Source organism: Thermothelomyces thermophilus, chromosome 3, assembly GCF_000226095.1.
Source record: "Thermothelomyces thermophilus ATCC 42464 chromosome 3, complete sequence".
In the NCBI taxonomy this organism is placed as follows: Eukaryota; Fungi; Ascomycota; class Sordariomycetes; order Sordariales; family Chaetomiaceae; genus Thermothelomyces; species Thermothelomyces thermophilus.
Window position 1 is genome coordinate 813338 of NC_016474.1, and position 16506 is coordinate 829843.

At 56.3% G+C, this 16506-nt stretch overlaps 4 protein-coding genes across 4 annotated transcripts; all 4 read right to left on the reverse strand.

The window, feature by feature from the left end:
- Window positions 1-1464: 1464 nt before the first annotated feature.
- MYCTH_2303448 (uncharacterized protein) lies at window positions 1465-2200 on the reverse strand (the record flags this gene model as incomplete). Its single annotated transcript, XM_003662570.1, has 1 exon — window positions 1465-2200. A coding segment is annotated over exon 1 (469 nt), but the record flags the coding sequence as incomplete, so codon positions are not given.
- A 2445-nt stretch (window positions 2201-4645) lies between these two features.
- MYCTH_2303449 (uncharacterized protein) lies at window positions 4646-7317 on the reverse strand. Its single transcript, XM_003662571.1, has 6 exons — window positions 7112-7317; window positions 5871-6991; window positions 5702-5809; window positions 5082-5210; window positions 4876-5025; window positions 4646-4812 (listed from the first exon to the last, which is right to left on the reverse strand). Exons 1-6 carry the CDS (start codon window positions 7201-7203, stop codon window positions 4754-4756), a joined length of 1659 nt encoding a protein of 552 aa, XP_003662619.1. The 5' UTR covers window positions 7204-7317; the 3' UTR covers window positions 4646-4753.
- A 410-nt stretch (window positions 7318-7727) lies between these two features.
- On the reverse strand, window positions 7728-10633 carry MYCTH_2303459 (uncharacterized protein). The gene is made up of 12 exons (XM_003662572.1): window positions 10441-10633; window positions 10149-10330; window positions 9992-10074; window positions 9438-9852; window positions 9118-9277; window positions 8894-9044; window positions 8772-8840; window positions 8599-8707; window positions 8521-8539; window positions 8269-8465; window positions 8109-8188; window positions 7728-8002 (listed from the first exon to the last, which is right to left on the reverse strand). Exons 1-12 carry the CDS (start codon window positions 10491-10493, stop codon window positions 7964-7966), a joined length of 1557 nt encoding a protein of 518 aa, XP_003662620.1. The 5' UTR covers window positions 10494-10633; the 3' UTR covers window positions 7728-7963.
- Window positions 10634-10945: 312 nt separating this feature from the next.
- On the reverse strand, window positions 10946-16007 carry MYCTH_2138808 (uncharacterized protein; the record flags this gene model as incomplete). The annotated part of the gene is made up of 3 exons (XM_003662573.1): window positions 10946-14464; window positions 14619-15742; window positions 15897-16007. The coding sequence occupies 3 exons, from the start codon at window positions 16005-16007 to the stop codon at window positions 11056-11058; spliced, it is 4644 nt and encodes a 1547-aa protein (XP_003662621.1). The 3' UTR covers window positions 10946-11055.
- Window positions 16008-16506: the final 499 nt, after the last annotated feature.

Sequence of the window (16506 nt, forward strand, 5' to 3'; positions counted from 1 at the left end):
CAGCGGAGGGAGACGTCCTCGAGGGAATGCGGGTGAGAAAATCAGCAGTGGGCAGGCTCGGCCGGGGATCCCGGGCGCTGGGATATACAAGGCCGGGCACGGCGTCTGATTCGACGAAACGAGTAAAGGACGCTATCACGAGCCATATGGGCCCCACCAGACCTCGCTTGCCCGGACGGTTTTGGGACACCTGATGATTGGGGCTTCCCTGTTCATCTGCAGAGCCGCTGCGGACCTGGCCGAGAATGTCCTTCGTTGCGGCTTGCCCTGGGTATTCCGACCCTTCGCCCGAGACAATGTTTACCACAGCTAAGAAAAGTGGAACTACCTCGGCGGCTGAAGACGCGATCATCTCAGCATTGCGGCCAAGCCGTACCGCCCGCTGGTCGTGTTGATCACAGCGAGGTCAGATTCCCCCCCCTCCCTCTTCCGCAAGGCGGTGTCAAAAATAAGAAGGTCCTTGCAGGAGAAAGCGAGGTCTGTGTGCACCCGCAGGGTACGCTCAACGCGCAAAATTCAACACCTAATGTTGGTTATTAGTTACTATACAAAGTACGCCCGCTACAGCCTAGTCTGTATATTAGGCACCTACTAAAAAAACACAGTACTCAGAGCGCAAAAAGGTACTGTACGGGTACCCTGTACGGAACAAGTATTTCAAACATCGTAAGAGCACGTCAATACACACGCGCCTTGGAACCGCAGAGAGCCGCGCATACTGTGGAAGGCTTGCAAGGCCCTTGAGAACTACGGAACGGATCCCGGTGTTGAGGCGACGAAAGCGAGCTCGTGAGAGACAAGGTAGATGTGACGGCTCTGTTGGTCATGTATATAGCGTACACCGTATGTATTTGGTATACCGAATGTCTGTGATCCGAACGTGGTGCGAAGTTCATGCGGCTGTCACGACGGCTCGCCCTGGCGTCATGCAATCATGTTTCGCACGTGTCGTTGTGGTAGCGCGAGATCTTAGTCTCGAGCCAACTGATGCAACTGTTTCGTTGCCGCCGGCTGCCCAAAAGGAGCTGCTGCATCTGCTCCCTCTGGCCCTCCCTTGCAGTCTCTCCCCGGACCTCACGCCATCGACGTCATGGGTCAGCAGCGTGTTGCGTTGCGTTCAAGACACTTTTTGAGCCATTTGTGCAACAGTACCGGGCACCTGGTAAGCTTGTTCCAACTCTCTATTTTCCAGCCACCTTTTCAGTTCTTGCTACGGGCTTGCTGCGCGGTGTATTGTACGTACATACATAAATAGATACATACACATACCTTACATACCTCCATAACGGATATCAATACCGCTACACCACGCGTAGTGTATGTGGGCACATACATACCTAGTATGAAGGGATGGCCAACGATCATGCACAGCTCGATCAAAGCGAGAGGGCGACCAACCACTTCAGCCAAACACGGATGCCCTTCCCCCTCCTCTCCTTCCCCCCACCACGATGTCCTCGGGCAAGCTCTGCTTGGCAGTGGTGCTTCACCGTCATTTCCTCCCTCTCACTGGTTGGGGTGTGCCCCCTTATTAAGACAGCCTCTCTGCGTATGTTTTGCATGCTAACTTAGTATGGAGACACCCTCCTTGGAATCCGCAGATGCCTTTGCATGCCTCCGCTGGAGGGCCAGGCATGATACGTTCTTGGTCTGATGCGCACCCTTCGCCCGGCCATACGCATTGCAAATAATGTACAAAAGACAGTGCTGCCAGCCATGTGCTGGCTGGTCAGAACCCCACTCAATCGCAGCGCATGGCCCCGAAGCAATTCCGGGTAACGACTGCAGCTGCAGTAACAAGAAGATGGGATGCTGAAGATCCACCAAGACAGTGGTCGAGCCAAGAAAATAAACGCATGTTGCTCTGGTTAGGAACGAAACGAAGGGCACTTTCCACGCGATTGCGACCGCGACCAGCAAAGCATTGGACAGCGGCCTCGAACCCTGGCCCTGGTTCGTGAGGGGGAAGGGAAGAGGGGGGTTGGAGAGAGAGAAAGGTGAGGACAGTCCAGGCTTTCCGCTACCCCATCCCAGCATCGACCAGATGGAGGGAGCAAATTTCACCGAAATCACCGTCGACAGCATGCCACGCATTCGCTCGGCAAGATTGCTCGGCCGAATGCTGACACTGGCACCGTCTCATGCACTCACCCCCTTGTGGCATCCAACCTCCCAAACCGGAACACCTCCCCCCCTTCCTCTTCCCCTCCATCTCTCCCCTTGCCCGCTGTTTTATTTCTCCCTTTTCGTTTCGTTCATTTCCCTTTTTGAAAACTGTACAGATTCCTAGACACCAACTGGTTTGCGTTACCAGTCCAGTGTGGCGCCACATCGATCAAATTCTGCATGGTCCCTGCGTGTGCCTTTCGCCCGCCGATAACCTGTTTTACGTTCCCTCTGAGGGTGAGGCGACAAAGGGTCTGACGAATTGATAATGGGCGCAGGACAAGTGAGCGATGGTGGAGAAATAGTTCGTCGATCTGGGCCAGTTCTGAGCATTGAGCTATGCCGGGGGGGAGGGCGCGGTGTCCACCACCTGGCAGATCTTCAGTGCTAACCCGAAGCTATCAAGTCTTGCGCGGGTGCAAGAGGAGAAAGAAGCCTTGCCTTGAAGGCAGTCGGCCATTGCACTCATTCTTTCCTAGTATGGATTTCACTACAGTACACCTACACGATACCTAAGGCACGCACACGCCACTGCATGAGGCACCCAGCCTTGTTGAGCATGACGGAAAGAGCGAGCCTTGTTGTGCGAAGTAGTTGTAGAAGCAGCCGCCGATCTCAGCGTCAGCATGATTCATACCAACGGCCCATCGCAAGCAAGACTGTAAGCAGGTGTATCTCACAAGGAAACTTCTTGGCAGAGTCCCGTCCATGGATACGCGGCCTTTTTTCCTCGTGCAGAGTAGCGTACGGGCACGGAATGGGTAAACCGAGTGCCTCGCTAGACCATTTTTAAGTTGTCAAGCATCATTTTTGTCTTAGAAGATGCTTTGTATCAGGTATTGCGGCAATACGGACTTTGAGAAATAAGCTGCCCTCCGCTTGACGAATTGTTGATGCCGAAGGAGTCCGCCAGCTCTACCGCAGACTGCAGAAACTGGCCCTGACATTCTCGGTTCTTAACCTCTTCGACAACCCATCCTGCTCCCCTTCTTCAACAAGAACAACTCGCACCCCTTTTCTCCTCCTTTCCCCTTTTAATATTCCCTCCTGTCTGCCGCAACATACTCTGTACATAGAGAATACCAGCTCCTCCCCCCAAACTTCTCCTGTTTAACAAAACGAAACAAAGAACGAAAACAGAAAAACAAAATTAACTGCGACTACCCCATCATGTGTATTTACAAGTACACTACTGTTTGAACGTAGCACGACGAAAGAGAGTTGATCGAGACATAGAGTACAATACAAACCCAGTCACTATAACCGGCCCCCCTCCTCCCCATGTTGAATACCCACTCAAGATCAGCAAAAGCAGACCGCCGCCGATAGCGGACTTCGGACCGCGGCCGCCCCCGTCCCTCCAGTGTGCCCAAAGGGTCCACCGATCTTCCAGGAACATACTGTGTAGAAGGGGGGTCGCCGGACCGAGGAGCAAACAACAACCACCCGGGGGGTGGGTATGTTAAACAAGAAGACAACAAGCCGAACATCCGGGGGCTAATTTCCCTCCCTTGCCTCGTCCCATCTTGCCCCGGACGGAACCCCCGGCGGGCCAGAGCACCAGCCCGGGTCCGTGTGTTCCCAATGGGAAAAGATGCTATATCTGGAAACGGAGAAAGACAAGGACGGAACTCCGAGACGGAAAGCCACCGTCTGAGAGCAGCAAAAAAAAAAAAAAAAAATACCTATGCCCCCCGTCTGTCGACGACCTCCGTGGTCCTCCAGGGCGCTTCCGTCCCGAGGTATACCCAGCCGGGATCTTGATGTAATATCTCGTTCGTCAGAGGTTGGCATTCTTCCCCATGGCTTGTATCTCAGGTTCGGCAAAACCAGGCAGCTGTTCACGTGCTACTGGGCGCCGAGAAACGGTTCCACAATCAGCGAGCAGCAGAGCTGACCGACATCCGCGGCATTTGAGACCTAGAAACGTAGGTGTTTTCGTTTTTTCAAGTTGATACTTTGCTCATATTAATCTACATAAATGACTACCCGTCATCATCAATCGGACTAGACAAACAGGAACTGCCTCCGTCAACCGAGGCTACCTCAACCTATCTAGATCAGAGCCCCCCCTAAGACACCCTTCCCGTGTCTCCAAGGATGAACTTTTGTGCTCTCCAGGAAGGCCGAGGCCGACCAACAACAGGAAAGATGGTCAGCTAAGTGACGAGCTCAACGGTTTCATAATGAACTCCGTCTTCCATGTCAATGACCATCATCGCCGATGATGGAGGCCGCCACGACTTATGACGATCGGCCGATGCGAACCTAACGGTATGTGATGTGAAGGCCCTGTGTGTAAGCTTTTTCGACCGCGAGGTTTCCAAAGAGGATCTTCTCTCCTCCCGTCGTCGGCGAAACCTGATACGCATCAGGAAAAAAGCTATACCGTCCCGGTCTGTAACGACGACACAAAAACCCACAATAAACACTGGCCACTAAAGCCACGAAACGATCCTCTAAGCCGAACCCTCTACGCGAAACGCCGTGGTGACCGAATGCCCAATGCCACTGGTCGAGAAACCAGCCACGAGAGATCTGGATCGTGCCGAACGCTTACGGCACCTCTCAGCTGTTTTGACTTGCTTTACCACCGGCGGTTGCCGATAGGCATCGCGTTAGGCCCGTTGATGCCTTGAGAACGGCCTGTCGACTGCTGTCAGCATGTCTTACCCCGGTGAACTGAAGAACGGACCGGTACACACTTACCGCCACGGTATCCACCACCGCCGCGGCCCCGGTAGCCGCCATATCGGCTGCTCCCACCCCCACCATATCGAGCCATCTCGGCGAGGCGAGGGTCAATGTGCTGCTTGGCCTCCTGAAGAACACTCACGAGGTCGCGAGCCTGCTTAGCATCTGTTGCGCATGTCAGCAAAACTGCCACTGAGCGAAAGGGAACAGGGCGGACGTACTGTCAGTGGTGAAGAAGGTGATGGCTATGCCTTTAGCGCCGGCACGGCCAGTTCTACCAATACGGTGGATGTAATCCTCCGAGTTGTTGGGATAGTCATAGTTGAGCACATGGGTAATGTTGCGCACATCTTGAAACAAGGAAATGGTTAGCAACAGCGAGCAGCTCGTGCGCAAGCAGCGTTCCAGCATGAACGCGTAGCGGATGACACGGATAGCTAAGTATGTTTCTCGTGATCCTTGATGGCTGTACTTCTCCTCCTTGGCAGGCGGGCTGTCCGTTGCGGTGAATATGCCGGTGGGAGATCCAAAGCTCCAAACCCTCGGGCCCTTTGGAAATCTTGGAGACAAGCTTGATCAGGGTCAAAAGCTGCCAACTCTACGCTTGTACCATGGCAAAAGAGACGGTACAAGAGAAGAAGAATTACGGCGTAGCCTCGAGAACAGCGTCTCTGCTACGTCACGAATCCAAGATTCCGTTCAGGAAGACCAGACGGACACGAGGTCAGGCAAGTTCGCGCAATCAAGAGAGCCCCTAGACACAAGAGTAAAGCACAGCACACTTCGATGCTGGAAGGCCGCCTCAAGAGAAGGCACGGGGTGTTCGGGGGAGGGGACATACCGATACCGCGCGACGCAACGTCGGTAGCAACCATGATGGGGCTCTTGCCCGTCTTGAACTGATCCAGGACCCAGTCACGCTCGTTTTGCTGCTTATCGCCGTGAATCGCTGCAGAAGCTGTTAGTGCTCAAGGAGTGTTGCGTCGTCCAGTGAGCGATGGGTGACTTACAAAGTGCCGGCCAGCCGTCTTGACGGAGGAAACGGGTGATATCGTCGGCCACACGCTTGGTTCCGGTGAAGATGAGGACCTTGTTCTGAGTCTCCTTGTCTTCCATGATCTTCTCGAGGTGCTTAATCATCCTGTCGCGCTTCTCGCTCTCGGAAACGACCTCGACGATCTGAGTGATGCGGTGGTTGGCCGCTAGGTCCATAGAACCGATGTTGACCTGAATGAAATCGGTCAGGAAGTCGGCAGCAAGAGCGCGGACTTCCTTGGGCCAAGTGGCAGACCACATGCAAGTCTGGCGATCGGGCCGAATCTGGCTGACAATCTTGCGAATCTGGGGCTCGAAACCCATGTCGAGCATGCGGTCGGCCTCGTCCAGAACCAGGTAGGTAACGCGACGGAGGTTGGTCTTACCGGATTCCAGCATGTCGATCAGACGGCCCGGTGTAGCGATGCACACTTCGACGCCGCGCTGGAGATCCCGGATTTGAGGGCCCTTGGGGACACCGCCGTAAACGCAGGTATTGCGGATTCTCGAAGATTTGCCAAACTTGGTGATTTCCTGTTGGATCTGGACGGCCAGCTCACGAGTGGGAGCGAGGACCAAGACGATCGGGCCGTCGCCGGGAGCGAGCAGAGGTTGAGCGTTGATGTGAACAATGGCAGGGAGACAGTAGGTCAAAGTCTTGCCGGAGCCCGTCTCGGCAATACCAACGACGTCGCGTCCAGAGAGCGCCATGGGCCAGCCCTGGGCCTGGATAGCCGTGGGAGCAGGGAAACCCTGAGCCTTGACCTCATCCATGACATAGCGGGGGAAGCCGGCCTCATCGAAAGTCTCAACCGGCTTAGGGACGTCGCGTCCAGACACCGTGATGGCGTGGTCGCGGCGGAACTTTTCGACCTCGGCGGCCGAGCGGGCGGCGACGTTGGGGTGCTCCCGATAGAACGACTTTTCGAACTTGGGAAGCGCGTCCAAGTCCCAGTGCTGCTTCTGCAGGCCTGCACCAAGATTCGACATGCGATCGCCGCCGCCGCCGTAGCCCCCGCCATAGCCGCCACCACCGTAGCCGCCACCATAACCTCCACCACTATATCCGCCGCCGCCAGAGTAACCATTAGAGCCACTAGAGTTGGAACGGAGGTCAGCGACTGTAGTTCACGGGAGGGAACAAGGAACAACTGAGTGTGGGAGTTGACCGCCAAAAGAAAAACACCCAACCATAATCGCAAAGATGCCAACTTACGAGTATCCATTGGAATAACCTCCACCGTTGCGGTCGTAGCCGCTAGAGTACCCGCCGCCACCGCGGGAGTAGCCACCACCGTATGAAGACATGCTTATTATGCTTGGCCGATGCGAATGCCGACAGTCGGTCGAGGGGATGTGTGAAGCGTGATGGATGCGCTGACGACGTGGCTCACTTTGGAAACCGGCTGCGCGTGTTGAGCGGTAGTGTCGCGATGATGAATCTGCCCGGAAGAGGTAATGGCGACCTGATCAACGAGAAACGGCACGCCCAAAATAGGAATGCGTCGCGAATCCGTCGAGGATCTTGGTATCGCGCTCAAAAATGAAATGAGCGGGGTGAGCCTTGAGATGGGCAGAGTGTTCGATCGAGTAGGAAGAAGATGAAGAGAGGAAGCTTTTCGGCGAAGCGAAAATCTTTGTCCACTAAATAAAAGCAAAAGGCATCGAGAAGTCGCCTCCCAGCAATTTTCTCTGGGTCCCTGGGCATTGGTTGGCGGCCAGGCCAGAAAATATTTTGCAGGCAGGCACCCCTGTCAGCTGGCAGCCGGGATAAATAGCGATAAGGCAGATAAAGGCTTGGCATCCTCAAACAACGCCTGAGGCAGTTAAGTGCAGCCAGGAAACAAGGGCGATGCCTTGTGTGGGGATTACAAGGAGTACATTCTATAAGGTACTCTGCAATCCGAACTCTATATGAATGTATGTATGTACGCTCTGTACTACAGAGTCCATGAAGTACTAACAATACTGGTGTATATATGCGGGTTTTGTCAAGCATCTTGATTTCCCGATCCTACTGCTCTCGTAGCACACTTGCATGCAAGTACGGAACACATTGTTCCTTTTTTCAACGCGACTTGTACATTTCCCAAAAGGCAATCTCCATCTGCACCCTCATGTTAGCCGCCCGACCACATCTCGTTACGCAGTCAACCCGTGGAAAAGAAAAGAAAGGAAACAGAAGAAGGCAAGCAAGAAAGAAAGAAACTAACCTTGGTGGCGTGGATGAATATCCCGACCAGCTCCTCTATGCGCGACGGGCTTTGGAGTACCGCGTGTCTCTCGAGCAGTTCTTTTTTTCCCGTATTAGCCATCGTCCACACGGCGGTTTCGCTTCCTCCTGCTTCTCCTTCTCGTTCCTCTTCCACTTACCGGAGCCAGCCTTGACAGCCGCGACGTAGTCGTCAGCTACGTAGTTCTCGATCCAGGTCCAATACACGTTCCCCTCTCTCTTGGATCGCTTGTCGGCGTGCAGCTGCTTGGCGATGGCGCCGTACCCGAGGAGACAAGGCGCGATGGCAACCTGGAGGGCAAACCAGTCCTGGGACTGCCCGATGTCGAGAACATATCTATCCTGTTCGGTCAGCAACGGGGCGGCGCGCAGACCTCGGGATGGCTCATCACCTTGAATATGCTGTGCATGCTGTTCCGTGTCAGTTGCTGCAGCAAGTGGCACCCCCAGGGGACCGGAGGGTTACTTACCGGGATGCTCTTCCGTATTCTCCATGTCTTCCTTGGAAATGCCAAAGCCTCGGCAATACCCAATATGTAGCTCCATCTCCTTAAAGATGTGGGTGACGATGGCGGCAGACTGCAGCAGGCAAGATCTCAGACCAGATGGTTCCCAAAGTCCGGTGAATATGGAGGGGACCTACCGCGGCGATGTCCTTCATCGCACTAGCCTTGTACGAAGCCAGCGCGTTTGCTCTCGCAAAGTGTTTCTGCTCCAATAAATAAGCAAGGGGTTCGGCGGGAAGCGACCGAGGAACCGCATTACCAGGTAGAGATAGTCTTGCATCAGGTATCCCTTGAACGACTCTATCGGCAGTGTTCCATTGCCCATGGCCAGTACAAACGGATGGTTGATGTACCTGTCCCACACGGGGGCAACGCCGGGCCGCTCAAGAAGGTAGTTGACGAAGTAGCCCCTGGATTTGGGTCAGTCATAGCTCCGGGTTGCCCAGGGAGAGAGTGTGAGAAGGGAGAAAGGGTCGCGCTCACGGTGAAAATGGCAGGGAATAAACCGAGTGAAAGTGATTCAGCGGCCCGTTGCCTCCGCCTAGCCCTGGGGCGCTCCTAATGCCGGCCTGGACATATCTACAACCGGCCCGCACCGCAGCCGGAATCTCCATCCTTTTGGCCAAGTTTGATGCAATCGCAGCTGCGGACCAGTAACACCGCGCGGCAGAGTTGAGTCAGTCATCATCGCAGCACACTCGATACACTTGGCGAAGTAGACCAACAGAAGCATGGGTAAAAGTGGCAAAGGGGAGAAAAAGAAGAGAAAGAGAGGGGGGGGGAAGAGGGGTGGCGAAACTCACAGGCTAGCGAACACCCCGTCCCATGCGTGTTCCTCGAGGCGCAATACTCCGACTCCAGCCTCACCACGATCTCCTTTCCTGTTGCGCTATCCTCCCCGACAAGCACATCCACCACCGTCTCCCGCTCCTCCTCCGTCTCGGCCACGGTCCCGTCCTTCCTGAGCGGACAATGCCCGCCTTTGACGAGCACCCACTTGGGCCCGAGCTTGCGGATCGCCTGGCCGATGACCTCGAGGTCGTCGATCTTGCTGACGGCGCCGATGTCGGCGGCCGGTCCGGCGTCGGACTGGCGGAGCAGGAACAGGGCCTCTGGGATGTTGGGCGTGACGACGGTGGCGAGGGGGAGCAGGCGGCTCTGCAGAACATGAATGGCCTCGGGGGGCAGGAGCTGGGCGCCTGTTGTTGCTATCATCACCTGTTCCCGCGCGTAAGCTTAGTTTAAGTTGTGATGTGTGGAAAAGAAAAGAAAGAAAGAAAGAAAGAAAGGAGAAGGGGAAAATGGAAAATAACATTGCGCTTTCAGCAACACGAGCGGGCAGGCAGAGATGTCGTACCGGATCAAGGACGACAGTCGAGACACTGTGGTGTGTGAGAGCATCGGCGATGGTCTCGATTGTCTCTGCCGAGGCGAGCATGCCTTGAGCGTTGGTTTGTTAGAGCGTGTGCGCGCCAGGTGACGACGGGTCGTGTGGAAGGGGAGCGAGACCTTACCAGTCTTGACCACATCGACCCCGACATCCTCAATGACGGCATCGATCTGTTTCCTGAGAAACTCGGGTGGAACAAGGTGGATGTCATAAACCCCTTTCGTGTTTTGTGCCGTGAGCGCCGTCGTGGCTGTCATGGCATAGCAGCCATGGGCAGCAATCACCTTCTGGTCTGCTTCGAGGCCGCTGTGCGAAGAAAAGATGCGTGTGTCAGTTAATCCATCCAATCCGTAGATGCGATGATGAGACAGATTGTGGGAAGGGGGGAGCGAAAAAGAGTTATTAACGAAACGTACGCTCCACCAGAACTATCGGAGCCGGCAATTACTAGGACTCTTCCCGGTGCCATCCTGATTCCTGTAACAGGCACTTCCCCAAAGGTCCAAGTGTCGATGGCGGGCGTTGCTCTAGGGACACGGGAAGTTGTTGTTGTTATTGAGTTATGAGTGAAATTGAATCTCAAAACGCTGCCGAGTCGACGGCTCGGGATCACAGCACACCAACTTCCCTCAGAGCGGGGGCACAGTGGGGTTGCAGCTAACATTTCACATAATGGCCACAAAACGGTCGAGATGAGCACCAAAACTTTGAACGGCTACCACAGGTCCGCCAGAGTCCAGATATGCTACATTGGACATGCCCAAAACGCCTCGGGGACGAGTGGCTCAAAACGCCAGCCCCTATTCCCATCTCCCAGCACCTAACCTAGCAACCCGGCACCAAGCTGCCAAACAACACCGAGATGAAAAGGTTGATAACCAAACCACCAAGCTCACCATGGACCCGCACCTTGTCTGGAATACAACCGACGCCGGCCTAGTGCTTTGATTTTCTTCTCGCCTCACCCGCCCCTCCTGTGTTAGATACCCAGAATGAAGATGGAAAGTATATCATGGAGTCGTCGTCACCAGCTACCGACTATACCCCCGCATCACTCGCTGACTTTTGGTGTCCGCCGGCTCGCTCACACTTCTTTGCCGTTCCGTGCGCTGTTCGTCACCCGAGCTTTCCTCCCTCTCTTCTTTCTGATTGTCGTCGTCGTCGTCGTCGTCGCTCTCTTCGTCGTCGTCACCGTCGCTATCTTCGTCTTCTTCTTCTTCTTCTTCATCACCTTCTTCGTCTTCTCCTCCTTCCTTCTCCGCTTCTTGACCGTCCTCTTCATCCGCCTTGCTCTCACTCTCCCGCCCACTTTGACCCCTAACGGCCACATTCTCTTCCTTCCCTTTCTCCTCCCTCTCATCCTCATCCTCATCCTCATCATCATCGTCATCCTCCTCCTCCTCCTCCTCACTATCGTCGCCGTCCTCACTGTCCTCCCTCCTTGTCCCACTACCATCAGGGCTCTTGTCCTCCCCGTACACGACCGCCCTCAACACGCTCTTGTCGAACAACCCCACAATCATGTTTCGGTCCACCAGCCGGTAGTGGTGGGACTCGAGCAGCGACATGACCTTCCGAAACAGCTGCGGCTGCGAGAAGCCGGCGGCGCGCCGCTGCATCTTGATCTGCATCAGCTCGCTGCGCGCGCGCCGGTACAACACCATGTTGGACATGTCGATGACCAGCTCCAGGATGCGGTGGTTGGTCGGGTCCGGGTCGAGCTCCACGCGCGGCGGCAGTAGTCCGGGACCATCCCCGCCGACTGCGCCGCCCTCGTCTTGTTGTTGTTGTTGTTGTTGTTGCTCCGCCTCCTGGAGGGCCTTGATCAGCGACTCGGAGCGGGGGCGGGACGGCACGGCCGGGAGCTTGACCGTCTCGGTCTTTTGGCTGTCGGGGAGATCGATGGCGGTGACGGGGACGTGCTCCCAAGGTTGGAGGGAAAAGAGCTGAGAGAGGTCCGAGGGGATGCAGAGGCCGAGGGAGTGGCCGAGCATGTTCGTGTTCGAGTCCCAGCCGTTCTCCGAGAGGATCTCGAGGCCGTGTGTGGAGCGGGAGATGAGCCCGAGGACGAAGAAGGCGGTCCCTCGCATGCTCATGACCTCGTGGTTCTGGGCGATCTTGACAATCTGCTCGACCACGTCGCTGAGCTCGAGGAAGGGAGCGCCCAGCTCCATCGAGCCGACGTTACCTACCGCCCAGAGGCAACCCTTGACTTTGACCATCATCTCCGGGTCGTCCGACTGCATGCCGTACTCGCGGATGGTGGCGGCGAACTCGTCAAAATGACCCTTTTCGCTGAGGAGCTTGCAACCTTCCATCGTCCGGGTGAGCTCACGGTAAAAGTGCGGCGGTACGTGACTGTCGGCCTCCATCTCCTGCTGCTCGTCAAACACGCTGATCCGGTTCGTGGTGTCGTCTTGGTGGTCCATAAAAGCCCGCGCCAAGCTTGCCTCGATGACGCTGACGTACGAGTCGTTACGGCCGAGAAACCAGTCGTCCATCTCGTTACTGATGTAGTCCAGCCCGTCGAGGTAGTGGTATCCAATTGACGTGGAGAGGAAGCGCAGCAGAAGCGGGGCCCCGATCTCTCCTAGGTGGTCCAGCGCTGGCCGACACTCGACAATGTACTCGAGGTTGTTCTTTGTGTTGCAAGCTTTCTCTAGGATCTTGACGGCCGTGGCACACACTTCGATCTCTGGGTCGTACAGCTGTGTCACGAGGAGCTGAATGGCCCATCTTGAATCGCTGGCTTCCGAGCCATGCGGTCCCACCCGCGGGTGCGTCGTATACTTCCTCAACGCGTTGGTCGCGTAGATCCTGATTTCTTTCGTCCCGGCGGTCAGGGCCTTCGACAGCAGCACCCGCGGGTGGCCCTGAAGAGAGTAGTCAAAGTTGGACAGCATCAACTTGATGAGATCCGGCCGCTGCTTCAGGTCGAGAATGCGGTACAGCATATTGAAGATGCGCCACCTGTCCAGCATCTGCATCCCCTTGACGTCCGCGCTCAGGACGCCGAGCATGGGAAAATAGCCGCCACAGAGCGTGTCGGCAAGCCGGTCTTTGGAGAACATGGGTTCCTGGGCCGTCAGCCCGCTTGTTGGGTCGCACTGGGCCAGGCATTCGGCGATTTGGCGCAACAGCTTGTTGTCGGATAGATACTTGACGCCTTCGGGGCTCTGGAGCAGGGCGTGCATCAACGAACATCCTGTTCGGACGTACTTTTGTGTGTTCCTTGAGCTCTTGGTTTCCGAGAATTTATATTTGAACGGACGGTAGAAGCTCATGATGCGTTTGATAAACTTGGACGCCTTGATGGCCTCCTCTAGCCTCTTACCGCTCGTCAGGGGCCCTTCGATCAGCCTGGTCATAACGTCCCAATTCCACTTTGTGTAGTTGGAACTGCTGAGCACGTTCGACTCAAGCAGGAGCTGCCGGAACGTCCCGTCGTCAAAGTTCGTCGCCGTGCTGGCCTTGGGATGCTCGTCGAGAGCGTTCGGGTCCATATGGTGGTGCGTGGAAGGGAGGTATGCTGACGGCGACGACCGGTACAACGTCCTGCTGACGCTGCTGATCTGGTAGACGACTCCCGTGGCGGTGAAGTGATCTTCCTCCTTGAGCCTAGCGGCCGAGATGAACAGGTCGGGGAGCAACTGCAGCTCGCTGCTCCAGGATGGCGGGAGCAGGCGGCTGGCCAGCTTCAAGACCTCCCCGATCAATAGGGTCGATTTTCGCCTGAGGGTTGCGCTCTCGTTGTTTTGGGTCAGCTTGAGAAGGGCTGGAATCAACCCCGACTTGATGAAGACGGCAAGCAAGAGGGCGGTGTAGTGCTCCACGAAGTTCTGCTCTCCGCCGTCCTCTTCAAATTCCGGTTGGGCGCTTTTCGTGTTTGTCGACCTGAGATTCGCGACCCGGCCGTAAGTGGTGAGGCGCCGGCCGGCTAGGAACGAGGTGGCCCATGCTGGCGGCTTGATGCGGAGGAGGGAAAAGATGAGGTCCATGATTGATTCCCGTATCGGCCCGGCCTGAACGACCATACTCGTGATCATGGACCGGATGGCGCGGAAGTTGTACATGGACAGGCTCATGAGCCCGGACCAGGTTCTTAAGGCCGAGGCCACGGACTTGACTGCCTGCTTCAGAAAACGCTCGTTGGAGGAGAGCTCGTCGGTAAAGGCGGTGAAGAGAATCTCCAGTTCGTGGCCAGGGCGTAGATACTTTCGTCGGTGAGGGGTGTCCAAGAGATAGAGGAAGGCGGCCGTCAAGCTCTCGGACGCCTTGTACGAGCCGTCGGCCAGTGCTTCGTGCAAAGGGCCCATGCCTCCGGAAGCAACCAGCAGCCTGGGGTCGCGGACTAGAATCTCGGCCAGCGTCTCGAGACAGATGGGCCGGAGCCTCTCCTCGGGCTCCTCTGCCGCGGCAGCGATCGCCCTGACGACGGCCCTCGAGATTTCACGCACTCCGTCTTTGACGTCGAGGAAGGCGCGTACAAACTTGAGAGCCTGCTCACGTTCGACGTCGGCCTTGCGGTCCTTGATGAGTGACCTGCCACGAGTTAGCTCCCGGCCCTCTCGGAGAAACGGAGGGTCGTACGTACCATGTGACGAGATAATCGGTGTTGAGGGCACGGATGTTCCTGATGGAGTTGATATCGGAAATTGCATATCGTATCATCCGGTATCCTGCGGCAACAACCTCCCGGCTCTCGCTCAGGAGCATGGCCTGCATTCGGAGGCCAAACACGGACCAGGCCAGGTCGTACTTTAGCGTGGGGTGCCGCTTGAAGAGATCGACTAAGCTGTTCGCCCTGGAAACGTAGTAATCGGGCGTCATCCCCTCGACATCCAGGGCCTCGAGGATCTCGGTAAGCGCAAACGTCGGCGACTCGGTCGGCTCGTCGACATCGGACCCGGCACCGCTCCGAGAAGCGCTGGGAGGGGAGCGCAAGCTGCTGGCGCCGGGGAAGAGACCGTCTCCCCTCGTCGCCTGCGTCGGGGTAGTGGGCGCGGCCCTCACCCGCTGTGCATCCGTGAGCTTCTGCCGCAGCTCCTTGATGCGCTGGTTGGACGAGTGGAGCTCTGCCTCGACCCTCTGCCGCTGTTCTTTGGTCTGCTTGGCCTTCTTAGAGTTCAGAGCTTCCAGCATGTTCTCGCTACCCTCCTTGATCTTCATCTCGCGGCCGAGGGCCTCGCGCAGGTGGGCAATGGTCGTCTCCTGGCTCTGATCGCCATCCTCGTCCAGCTTCTCGAGGGCGGGGAACATATCAGGCCGGGTGGCGGCGCGGCTAAGGTTTGCCTGGCTGCGGAGCTCGGAGCTGAAGCTGCCAGGCATTGGTGACGGGTTGAGGGACGGGCCACGAGAAGCGAAGTTCACGGCGGAGGCGGATAGGTTGCGGCCGCCATTGGGGGCTGTCGGCTGCAGGGCGTCACGTTCCAAGCTCGGTCTAGGATTTCCGGGCTGCTGCTGCTGCTGCTGCTGCTGTTGTTGCTGTTGCTGCTGTTGTTGCTGTTGCTGCTGTTGCTGCTGCTGTTGGGAAGCTTGAGGCCGCGGGGTGGGAGTCGCCGAGGTGCTCAGCATGGTGGACGGCCCGGCCATTTGCCCTCCACGCTCGAGGCTCTCGACGCGCGCAACGCTCCCGGAATTTGCATTCGATTCGCCGGTCGGCTCCGCGGTCGAGGCATCAACGTCCGGGTAGCTCAACCGTGTTGGGGTTTGTATGCCCTCATTGCACGATACGTTGTGAACCGTCAATCGCGTGCACGCTCTTCAAACTCTCGCCCTGCGGTGTGCTGGTGTGGGGTGTGCAGATCCGCCTTTCGGCCAGTGTATCGCGGCCAGCCTACGGAGTACTCAAGTAGGGTAAACTACCAGGCACTCCAGGCTGGTTATTCGCCAACTCGGTCTGGGCTGCCGGTTGGACCACACCTGAGCCGCGCCTTGAAGCGGATGGCCTGTGCACAAAACGGCTGTCAACGGTGCCCCACATCGATTAAGGCAGCTTGTTCCCCGCCTCCCAGTGACACCAGGCACGGAATGCCTTACATACCTACATAACGCACAGAATATGGAACATGGGATAATTGACGAAACGAAATGCCTCAAGCAACGTTGCCTGCTCAGGTGGCGGCTGATTCGACCACAAACCACTTGTCAGAGAGGGCCGGAAGGAAACAGACGTGCGAATGTTATTCACGCTGCTCAGCGGTGATTTTGGAACGCAAATGGTGTATGGATCAGTGGTGTATCTGTACCAAGTGCGGATCCGTAGGTATGTATGTACGTCCGTACAAGTGTATCAACCTTATTACTCGCAAGAAACTCGAGAAAAGGACGTCCAGTCTTTCGCAGGGGATCCGATTTGACAACTCCGCCACTGACTGGTGTGTGATCCGTACATACTGCAAGCCAGGAACGAATTACATACCTCGTAGATGTGTAACACGGATTACGCAACGCCCTCGAGGTAACTAAACCACGAAGTCCGT

Coding starts and splice junctions, on each gene's coding strand:
- MYCTH_2303449 (XM_003662571.1), bottom strand. CDS start 7,203: ATGTCTTCATACGGTGGTGGCTACTCCCGCGGTGGCGGCGGGTACTCT. Junction 5,810..5,870: donor AGACGGCTGGCCGGCACTTT/GTAAGTCACCCA, acceptor CAGCTTCTGCAG/CGATTCACGGCGATAAGCAG. Junction 5,026..5,081: donor CACCTTCTTCACCACTGACA/GTACGTCCGCCC, acceptor CATGCGCAACAG/ATGCTAAGCAGGCTCGCGAC.
- MYCTH_2303459 (XM_003662572.1), bottom strand. CDS start 10,493: ATGGCACCGGGAAGAGTCCTAGTAATTGCCGGCTCCGATAGTTCTGGT. Junction 8,189..8,268: donor GGCTGTCAAGGCTGGCTCCG/GTAAGTGGAAGA, acceptor CGGGAAAAAAAG/AACTGCTCGAGAGACACGCG. Junction 8,003..8,108: donor TATTCATCCACGCCACCAAG/GTTAGTTTCTTT, acceptor ATGAGGGTGCAG/ATGGAGATTGCCTTTTGGGA.